Source organism: Alexandromys fortis, unplaced genomic scaffold (assembly GCF_014885135.2).
Source record: "Alexandromys fortis isolate MF-2015 unplaced genomic scaffold, M_Fortis_MF-2015_v1.1 scaffold_114, whole genome shotgun sequence".
Taxonomy (NCBI): Eukaryota; Metazoa; Chordata; class Mammalia; order Rodentia; family Cricetidae; genus Alexandromys; species Alexandromys fortis.
Genome location: NW_026068046.1, coordinates 2,569,247 through 2,580,680, shown reverse-complemented (window position 1 = coordinate 2,580,680; position 11,434 = coordinate 2,569,247). Strand labels below are relative to the sequence as shown.

Sequence of the window (11,434 nt, the reverse complement as noted above, 5' to 3'; positions counted from 1 at the left end):
AGGGTTGGCAAGAGATTTGGTGCTCCCAGGTGCCCAGGGCGATGTCCCCAGTTAGTTCCTGGGGCAGCTGAGGACAGAGAACCTGAAATGACCCTATCCTATAGCCATACTGATGAATATCTTGCATATCACCATAGAACCTTCATCTGGAGATGGATGGAGACAGAGATAGAGACCCACACTGGAGCACCGGACTGAGCTCCCAATGTCCCAAGGAGGAGCAGAAGGAGGGAAAATATGAGCAAAGAAGTCAGGACCACGAGGGGTGCACCCACCCACGGAGACAGTGGGGCTGATCTATTGTGAGCTCACCAAGGCCAGCTGGACTGCGACTGAAAAAGCATGGGATAAAACCGGACTCTCTGAATATGGCGGACAGTGAGGGCTGCTGAGAAGCCAAGGACAATGGCACTGGGTTTTGATCCTACTTCATGTTCTGCCTTTGTGGGAGCCTAGCCAGTTTGGATGTTCACCTTCCTAGACCAGGATGGAGGGGGGAGGACTTTGGACTTTTCACAGGGCAGGGAACCCTGACTGCTCTTCAGACTGGAGAGGGAGGGGAAGAGAAGTGGGGGGAGGGGGAGAAGAGTGGGAGGAGGGGGAGGGAAAAGGGAGACGGGGAGGGAAATGGGAGGTGGAGAGGAGGTGGAAATTTTTTTTTGTCAATAAAAAAAATTCAATTATACTGATTTTCTTATTAAGAAATGTGTGCCATTCTCATTAAGATAATTTAAACTAGAAATATTTAAGGAGACTATAGATTTTTAAGTATTGTTTTGTTTAAAAGGCTTTCCAGCTCAAATTTTTATGTCCCTTATTGAAATCGACTAATTTTTTTTTTCTAAGATAGGTCAATCTCCTGATGTTGCCCAAGCTGGCTTTCAACTCAGATTAAAGAAATACTTCCTACTTCAGCCTAGGAGATATCTGCAACTAGTGGTGCACACAATTTATTTTAGATATATGCTATCTGTGTGTATAATGAGTTTCTATTCATTTTCAGGTATTTATTTATAAAATGTTTCTGCTATTATGAAGTGAGCACAGTGATTTTAAGCATACCAACATACTATACAAGTACTTGCTAAAATACAGGACATGATAAATATTCCAGAAAGCAAAGGACAATCACTGGTGCAGAAGATGTGGCGGAATTGAAGCTGATGAGAGTGTAACATAACCACTACATAAACACTATGATGCTTCAGCAGAAAATTAAACAATGAAGTGAAAATGTAGCCTATTCACTTCCCAGCAACCGCATCCCCACAAAGTCCCAGAGAATTACTATATCATTTAGCAATTTCTTTTCTCGATACATGCAAAAGGACTAAAAGCAAGTTCCCAGACAGTTAAACAACTATGTTCATAGATAGATACTTACCTGAACACTCCATAAATTGGAAACAGCTCATGGTTCCAACAACACATGAATGGAAAAATGCAACATGCTATATGCATAAATAAAATGCTATTCAACAACAACAGGAGAAGCAGCAATTCCTGATACATGTTTTTGTGTGACATGATAAAAGGACAAATATTATGAGTCTACTTCCATGAATGTCAATGAGAGGAAAATTCATTTGAGTGGAAAACAGAAGAGTAGTTGTGAGTATAAGGCAAGAGAATGAGCCATTATATATTTAGTTCCAATATAAAATGATAAAAAATTCTACAAACGGATACAAGTAACAGCTGCCTAACAATATAATACCTACTGTCACTGATCTTTATGCTTAAAATAGTCAAAATGACAACTTCTATGTTTTATATATTTTACTGCAATTGTTTTTAAAAAATAGAAGAGTTCTTTCTTCCTGTTTTCTGAACTTTACATGAAGAAACTAAATTTCTAGCTGGGGCGGGATTAGAGTAGTTCACATCTGTAGTCTCGGCTAGTTAGTTGAGAGTGTAAAACAGAAGACACATTTGAGCCCAGGAGTCTAAGACCACTCAGGCAACATAAGGCCTCTCCCTCTGGTTGGTTGGTTAGCTAATAATATTATGATTTAAGCTATTAAAATGTAGGCCTAAATGTATGTGAACCAAGTATATACTAATGTATTATCTAAATATCTATACATTAGTAATATACAATAAATAAATACTTACTGTAAAACAAGAGTGAGTAACTTTATTGCTTGCACAGCAACATCATATTCTTTGTCAAGAGTCATAGACACAATTCTATCCTAAGAACAAAAAAAGTAAAGTATTTTTATAGGAAAAGAAAAGTATTTCAAACTACAAATATTTTTAAATACTTTAAAGACTACTAACCTTGAAACGACTGGTAAACAGTTCCAGTTTGGAATTGAGTTCTTTGTTATAATAAAGTCCTTGTAGAGCAGTAAGACATTTGAGTCTTACTTCACCTTGCTAGAAGAAAGAGGAAATAATATATTCAAACTATATACTTCCAAGTTCAAAACTGCAGGATATATTTTCTAGTTTAAAATTCAAGCACATTTATTCAGAAATATTTGCTAATGAAAAATATAAATCAGTACAAAAGAGTAAGCAGTGACCAAACTGGTATTTCTATAAGTCAGTTGATAATTTTTTTTCAAAATAGCAAAATAAGCAGCTTATTTCACAGCAAGTAATATTTAGAAGAATTACATACAAGAAACTTCTCCAAGGCTAATGAGGTGGCTTAAGAATTAATAGTTAAGGGAAAAATATACTAAAAACCAGAAGTCAAATTGTAAGGCCCAATTTAAGTAAGATATATGTTTATGAAAACAATAAAAATTAAAGATAAACTGAACTGTAAGCCTGTGGCAGAATACTTGCTTAGTTAGCACAGAGCTCTGGGGTTTCACCCTCAGTACTGTAAAACGAAACTAAAAAAAAATGTAAATATGTAAAACTCACACAACAAAGAGATTTTCCTAGTGCTCTATAGAATGTATCACCCATTAGCACTTACATGCTCCTAATTCTTTCAGCACAAACATAAAGTTGATACTGAGGATGAAAGCAGTGTCCAGGCTCAATAATCCAGGGGACTTTGGGTTAGAGACCAAATTTTATCAGAGCAGATTGAATCGAACAAAGGGGGGGGGGGGTTCAAGGGCTGTGGCCTAAAGAATGCATACATAGATATCTATTTTTTTTTTTTTTACACTGGATGTCTCTATATAGTCCTGGCAGTATTGAAGCTCACTTTGTAGATAATGCTGGCCTCAAACTCAGAAAAAGCCTCCTGCCTCTGCCTCCAGAGTGCTGGGACTTTGAGGTGTGTGTGGCTCAGATACTGAATTTATAAATGAGAATTGAAGACAATTAGACCAGTGCATAGACAGAAGAGTCAATGGGGGCATATCTTACCTTATCATGCATAGTCCAACCAACATATTTTAAATAGCTGTCATTAAGAAAGGCATCACTATACATCTTCATCCAAATGCCAATCTCCTCAATGCATATAGCTCTGATTTCAGCTATTGCATCCCTAAATGGGGGAAGGGCAAGTAATAGAATCAGTGCTACTACACTACCAGAGATATAGTGAATTCAAAAGATGTCATGTATTTCTAATCTACAATTAATATGACACCATGTTAACCTTTCTTGAGGATTAAAAAGATTTGAAAGGAATCATAGCTCCAAATATTAACATGTATACAGTCTAACTGGCAAAGAACAATAAATGTAAAAATTTTAAATTAAACAAAATTGCTTAATTGCACAGTTGGTTAAAGAACCTGTCTCATAAACAAAACCTTTACCTTTACTCTAGACTTGTGATTCTCAACCTTCCTTATGCTGCAACCCTTTAATAGTTTCTCATCTTGTGGTGAGAAACTATTAAAAAAAATTGTCTCATTGCTAATTCATAACTGTAATTTTGCTACTGTTATTAATCATAATGTAAATATCTGTGTTTTCCGATGGTCTTAGGTCTTCCTTCAAAAGAAAACAGGGAAAGTAATAAAGCAAAATCATATGATAACTATAAGATTTAGGCCAAGACTAACTGATTTTAGCTCATGATTCCTGTTTTTAAAGATAGTCTCACTTGTGATGCCCAGACTGGTCTCCAACTCTGGGGCTCAAGTGATCCTATTCCTTTCTACTCTTGGAATACAAGTATATGTCGCCCTACTTGTCTTTTACGAAGCCATTTTGAGTTTACTTTTTATTAATGGCAAGTCATTGAAAGCAAAGGATTAATTCAAAGAAGAAAGTTTTAGGAAATTGTAATAATCAATAAATATGATTAAGATAAGGGAATATAAAGTAAGAGAACAGCAGCCAAAGATACAAAAACACAAGTGTTAATATGGCAATATTATTTTTACAAAGCATTAAATGGATTCAGTAAGTACCAGTTGAGGAAATGAGGCTGAATAAAAATGGAACCAATATTTGTAAATATGCTATAAACTGTTCTAAAATTACCTTTCTCATCTGCTAAAACAAAATAACAAAATGAAGCATCTTACATTAATCTATCCAAATTTTCCCAGTGAAATTAAATAAAAGAATAAGGAATTAGCATATGCAATCAAGCAACACAATATGGCCTGAAACAATTTTGTACCCTTACCAAATAATGGTGGTCTACAACAAGTCAGGCAGAGTATTGCCATTTACTCAGATAAGAAATATCAATGTCAGAGCAGTAAAATGAATTTTCTAGACTTTCTCAGTGGCAGAACTTAGTTTCCAACATTTATCTTACTATACTACTCTTTCCCTTAATTTGTAATGTCTAAACCACAAACAGTCTTCACTTACCGGTATCTATGTACAAACACTCCTTTAAATATTGCATTCATCATATTTTCTATTTCATCTTGATTTTCCTGAAGCTAAAGAAGAACACACCATTTCTTTTGAATTACAAAGGAACACAACCAAAACACTTAAAGGCTGTTGTAAGTAACAATGTATACAGATTCCACCAGTAATTGGTGAATACATTTTTTTTTTTGTTCTACTGGACTTAAGCAACTACAGAGAAAAAAATCAAATATTAAGCAAATAAAATCCCTTGATTCCTGAAATGTATGACTTAACATCTAAAATCTGGCTTGTAGATTATTTTTTCTACTGCATATGAATCTCCATTGTGCAATAACAGTTTATGTATTTCTACCATATAATGAGTATTCACAACAAAAAACAGGTAAGAAATTTTCATTCTTAGTCTGATGAAAAAGAAGTGTCATGTAAACTATGCTTGCTAAAAACACAAAAAAGGTAAAATAAGTAAATATAAAAACTGTATTGTTAATAAATTGTTTTCAGGAAAGAAATACTGACTTGAAATAGTAACATTTCAATTCTTGATTAGTTTATTCCAAATGTACATATTTACTCACATACAATATTATTTTGCAGTTATAAAATTAACAGAATATTGTTTTATATTCTAAGGAATATTATTTTATAAACATAAAATAAAATTTAAAATATAAAAACATAAATTTATAATCTAAGGAATATGGTTTCATAATCATATTATAAAATTAAGTTTTATATTATTTCATGTGATTTTTATAAAAATGTATTTCTCACTGCATAAGTAGTATCTTGTACTTCCAAATGATGTTAAAATGGGCATGTATTTATATTGATTAATACAGTCAATTTTTCAATTTGTTTAAAGTTTTGGCCATAGAATAAGGATATACATTAGCAACACAATATTTACCTACCAGACCAGCCCTTACATTACAAAGTAAACAAAAAAAGGGAAGAAGGACAGCTATGTAAGTAAAAGGGAAGTAGGAGGGATGGGGAGAGGAAAAAGGGAAGTGAAGGAAGTGAAAAAGAAAGCAAAGACGAGGAAAAGATGAAACAAAACATAACAATGCTAATCTAGAAAAGTGGGTAATTTGTGACTGAGTCCAAGGCTTCCCACATGTAAGAAAGGCATTCATCAATGAGCTATCTGTGTACCTTTTGGCATATTTGTACTAAAATTTTAATTTCAAGTACTTTTTCCATTCATTCTATATTAATAATTTATCCAAGACTACAGGCATAATTTCTAGATAAAATATACTTCTTATTTGGAATGAACCTATCAAGAAAAATTAAGGTACAGATGCATCAATTCTTTATCAAATCAAATTATTTGAATAAGTAAGAAATAAAGAATTTAAAATTTTAGTTTCTACTTCTTCAAAAAAAAATCCAAAGGGTCTGAGGATTATCATGAATCAACTACATTACATTTTTTTCTTGATCATGAAAAATTATAAGTCCCATTGTGAAATAGAAAAACATTTTATCAATATTGAAGAAAAAAACTTAAGTTACAAATGAAGCATAAAGAGATTTCATTTATCAATGTTTAGGATAAAACTAGCACTGAATTTCATTTGAAACTAAATTTGGTTAGCAAATTCCAATAAGAAGCTTTAAGTCATTTTACAAATGGAATTGACATTAACTATGAAATCTCATTTAATCCTATCAATAAATTGAGGAAGACAGTCAGGACAAAAACTGTCAGTAACACGAATAATTCTTGGTCATAGAAAACTTTCCAGACAAATCCAAGTCATCTTACGCAAACACAATACTCAAGAGTAGCCTACATAGAAAACGTACAATGAGGTATTCTTGACATGGATATTTAATAAAATTTGGAGTCAGGTGCATAAGCAATGTTTAATCTTTCTTGGAATTCAGGTGCTGTAGCTCAGTGGTAAAGCATATACATGGCTTTAATAAGGTCCTAGGTACTATCCTCACCACCAATTAAAAAAAATAAATAAAACTTTAAAAATTATCTGAAACTGGCAATTTATAATTAATGGTAACCAAGTTAGTTGCATATTAGTAGCCTAAATATTTAATGCTAGAGTTTACCTCTTTACGCTTTTGCAGCAGGAGTTCTAGCCTCTCGTTGGCTCGTTTTCCAATCATTTTATTCCGTTCAGCCTCATACTGTCTTTGTGTATTATCCATATTAATGCTAAGATTTAGTGCCACATTTACCAAAGCGGTCATCAACTTCATAGCTAGAGTTTAAAGGAGAAAATGTTGAAATTAGTTAATATAATAGATGCAAACTTGTATTACCAAGATCAAATTACGAGAAATTGAGCAATATTCTGCTTTTTGACTGAAATAAAGCATACAACTTTTTTCATAGCTGAAAGCAGCACATAAGGTCTGGAATATTATGGGTCAGTAAACTTCCTACTTAATAGCTATCATGAATTGGATTATCTACTAATTCTCACAAAATCCCACCAAAACAAGAGCTAAGGAAATTGAAACTGAAAGACATTAAGAAATCTGTCCTTGAACTGAAAAGCTGGTTCAGGAGTTATAAGCACTATTCAAGTACCAGCACTTATATGTCAGCTCATAGCCATCTATAACTCCAGTTGTAGGGAATCCAAAGCACTATTCTGCCCTCCCCAAGCAACAGGCACACATGGTATACATACAGACATACATGGAAAAAAACATGCATACACATAAAATAAAGTACATTTTAAAAGTACAAAGAAATCTGTCCTATGTTACATATTTAGGTTCAGCTGGAATTCAGAACAATGTATTTAAGTACAGAACATATTTACCTGCAAGTATTTTAGAAAGTATTTCTTACAATGGTGTTTATAGATTGTGATTTATCTTCTAAGAAAATCAAAGTTTATGTAATATTCATTTTACCATCCCTCTGCCTAAAGTAGGAAGAATCAAATACTATTTTTAAAAGAATGTTTGTAATGGGCTCTTAACACTATTGCCCAGGTTAGCCTAGGACTGACTATATAGACCAGTCTGATCTCTAGTCTCTGCCTAATGACAATCCTCCAGTGTCAGCCTCTGGGTACAAAGATTATAGATACAAGCCACCATTCTCAAATTTAACTGCCTCACATCAAATCATTTTGGATTAAGAGTTTCTTAAGTATCCATTTTTAGTTTTCGTGTTGAATATCATCACAAAGACAATAATAAATTTGCCAAGAGACATAGATATGTACATATGCATGCATCAAGTAAAATGAAATGACAATTAACAAAAAGCTTTTTTAATGAAACGTCCTCTAGATCTCTAGTGTTTGTTACTAACTTGAGACAGATTACTTTTGTCTGGTATTTTTAATGTATTAATCTTTAATACAAAAATATAATTCCGTCCTTTCTTTACCATATTCCAGACCACCTGCCATATAATACATTAAATGATATAACAAAACAACAGTGTAATTTGATTTGTGATTATTATGCTTTTTTCTGTTGTAAGTTATTTAACACCTAGAGAAAAAAAAATCAAAAATAAAAATACCAATCGACTCTCAATAGTTCACATTGGGCAGAAGATAAGAAATATTGACTTAGAGGGTGAATATATATATATATATATATATTTTTTTTTTTTTAAAGTAGCACTCAGGATACAGAAGCAGGAAAGTTGTCTTTGAGTTCGAGGCCAGCTATGGAGAGTAAATTCCAAGCCAGACAGAACTACACAGTGAGATGTTGTCTCAAAAATACTTAAAAGAAATTCACAGTATTATTACTTGTTTCCTCGTTTATGGTAATCTTCCTTGTCTATAAACAAAGGGAATGTTCATAAAATATTTCAAAATACCAACCTGCCAGGGTGCTTGTGTGTCGAAATGCTCTGACTTGTGAATCAGACAATCCAGTAAGAAGTGAAATGACAGTATCCATCATGTACTCATCATATATGATACTATATTGACATTGCCGTACTAATACACCAATGAACTCACAAAAACTGGACTTGAACTTCTTCCACTGAGGGCCAGCCATGGTGAGTGGATAATCTCCACTATCCTAAAAATAAAAAAAGTTTAAAACAGAAATTCATTTCAAGTTCATAGCTTAGTTCATTTACTTTTAATGTACCCCAGCCAAAAGCATGAAAATACTATCTTATCCTACTTTCTTTTTCAACAATGAATTCTCAAGGAAAGCAAAAGAATATGTAAAGATAGATGTATGCATCTTTGAACATTGACCTTTCACTTAAGATCAAAGTAGAGATTTTAATAGACCTCACTTTAATCAATGTAGTTAAATATCAATTCTTGACATCAGTATTCCCTCATCAAAGTAGAACATTCTTTTGAAAAGCACAAATATACCTACTAAATTTCTTTAGACCAAACAAAAATTATACCTTCTGTTTTGAAGTAATAAAATTGTATTCTCAGCCAGTCAAATAGAATAATATATAAAACAAAACTCAGAGATACCAATAGTTTATAAAAACTGAAAAAGGGCTTCTGACCAGAAAAACAAAATGATTTAAAATCAATTTAATGTTTAACTTCATAATTAATGTATTTAACTCATGCTATATAGAAGTCCAACTGTGCTTGAGAATAAGGCCCTGGAATACTCAAATAAAAGGATTCCTTTCTGTTTATTTTTTGGATGAATGAGGATTAAACCCAGGGTCTAGATCGTGTTAAATGCACACTCTTGACACTGAGCTACTGATGAGCTCATTTAGTTGATTATATTGAAATACAGTTGTGAGCAAATTGGTTTGCTGAGATTTTTTAATCATATTTCAAGATGATTAACTCAAAATCTTGTTTTCTTTTACTAAGAAGGTTCTCATTAAAACATTTATTATTGAAAGATTAAAAAAAATACCATTGCTCATAAATACCTTCCTGCTACTAAGGGACTGATTAATAGCACTTAGTGGCATCAAAACCATTTTAACAACTCATCTATCTCTTAGAATGAGAGTTGAAAGCTTTTTCATTAGACAGAGCAAGAAAAAAATGACCAAATAAAACAAGTGAGACAAGTGTTTCTACTTGAAAATTCAAGTCATTTTGGAAGTGTAAAACTCCTAGTGCTGGAATACAGCTATGAATAAAAAAACACACACACAAATTTCAGTCCTGAAGAAGTTCTCACTTTAGTAAATTTTCCAGTGATTTATTGGTAACAATACTTCAATGACATTACTGCAATAATCAATTCCAATATATCACTATTTTTTGTTCATAGAGTTGAAATATAAGGGTTTTTATGTAATAATCTATACATTCTTCATCTAAACTACCTAGTTACTCAAATACTTGAACAGATCTTCATTTTCCAATATTTCAGAATGTTATATTCTCAATTATTTGTTCCCGACTTTTATTTTTATAATAACAGTTATTAAGTTCTTGCTGTATGCACAGAATTTTAAAATGCTATGCAATTTTCAAACATCTTCAGAGCAGTCTTATAACTAAACTATTATCCCCATTTACAGATAAGATTGGTGCTAAGACAACTCACCTGAGGTTGCATAGTTATCATCTGATGAATACCTTAAGCAATATACAATATAAGCACTTAAAAATATGTACATGTTAAGCCACAATTGACATGAATAAAATTATTAAAACATTTAGAATGTTACCTCATCAAATTCTTCAGTCATTTTTCGAATTATCTCAGAGTTCTGCATATGTCTAAACATCTCTGCTGTGACAACTCCTGAAATTTCCAAGTATTAGAAGTTAATATAAGGAGGAAAAGAACTACAGAGAACATAAAATAGCACACCTATGTCTACACTCACAATAAAAGCATACTTCTTAAGCTGACAGGTATGATTCTTCCTAGCATGATCACTTTTGAACACTACTACCTGTATTACTTTACTCATACTGTGATATACTATAATACAACCATCCCTCTGTATCCATAGGGAATAGGATACCACAATTCTTGGGTACCCAAGTTTCTCATGTAAAATTGTGCCATATATGAATGCACAACCTATATATATTAAGTATCCTGAAGCTATGATACTGTATCATTGTTTAGGCAATAAGGACAAGAAAAAATTCTGTACTTATTTGGAACAGGCCATTTTTATTTTTTTTAAAAAATATCTAGATGTTATATCTGCTATCTATAAAAGGATGACTATATTAGTTTTCCCTCTTTAACATAAACAATGATACCATTTTAAAATTTGAGCATGAATGTGAAGACAAGGAAAAGTAACATAACAGGCACAGTTCATTTTGACCATGTTCCAATACTGTGCACAAAACCACTATATACTGACATCCTCTCATCAGGCTATAGAAAGATAAGAGTCAGAAGTTATAGGTCTAGTAGTCTAGTGGTTGTCAAAATATGTAAAGGTATCTTCAGTAATAGGATCCCACTGTTACGTTCTAGAAGATAACTTGGAACATTGGCACCTGTAATACTGGAGGTTTGTGGGTGCTGCTGGTCAACAATACCAAAAGAACTAACCTATTCCTAACAATGGGCTTTTTATTTCATAGGCTACTGAGCCTATGTTGGTTGTTCAGGAGAGGAATTGTTGCCCCGTTGTAAAGTATCTCCATTTTAACTCTTTTTATATACTTGTGTGAGAGAATGGAAACCTGCCTGCTTCTCTCTCTCTCTCTCTCTCTCTCTCTCTCTCTCTCTCTCTCTCTCTCTCTCCCTC

General features: G+C 32.8%; 1 protein-coding gene across 13 annotated transcripts in view; it reads right to left on the bottom strand.

Moving 5' to 3' along the window:
* Nucleotides 1-11,434, bottom strand: part of Stag2 (STAG2 cohesin complex component) — a 182,391-nt gene that overhangs the window by 46,188 nt on the left and 124,769 nt on the right. For all 13 annotated transcript variants that reach the window (XM_050118854.1, XM_050118856.1, XM_050118859.1 and 10 more), the window contains 7 exons: nt 10,385-10,461; nt 8,583-8,787; nt 6,835-6,986; nt 4,750-4,823; nt 3,337-3,460; nt 2,284-2,382; nt 2,116-2,195 (listed from right to left, as the gene is read on the bottom strand). In XM_050118854.1, coding sequence (XP_049974811.1) covers nt 2,116-2,195; nt 2,284-2,382; nt 3,337-3,460; nt 4,750-4,823; nt 6,835-6,986; nt 8,583-8,787; nt 10,385-10,461 — 811 coding nt within the window. The remainder of the gene's footprint in view (nt 1-2,115; nt 2,196-2,283; nt 2,383-3,336; nt 3,461-4,749; nt 4,824-6,834; nt 6,987-8,582; nt 8,788-10,384; nt 10,462-11,434) is intronic.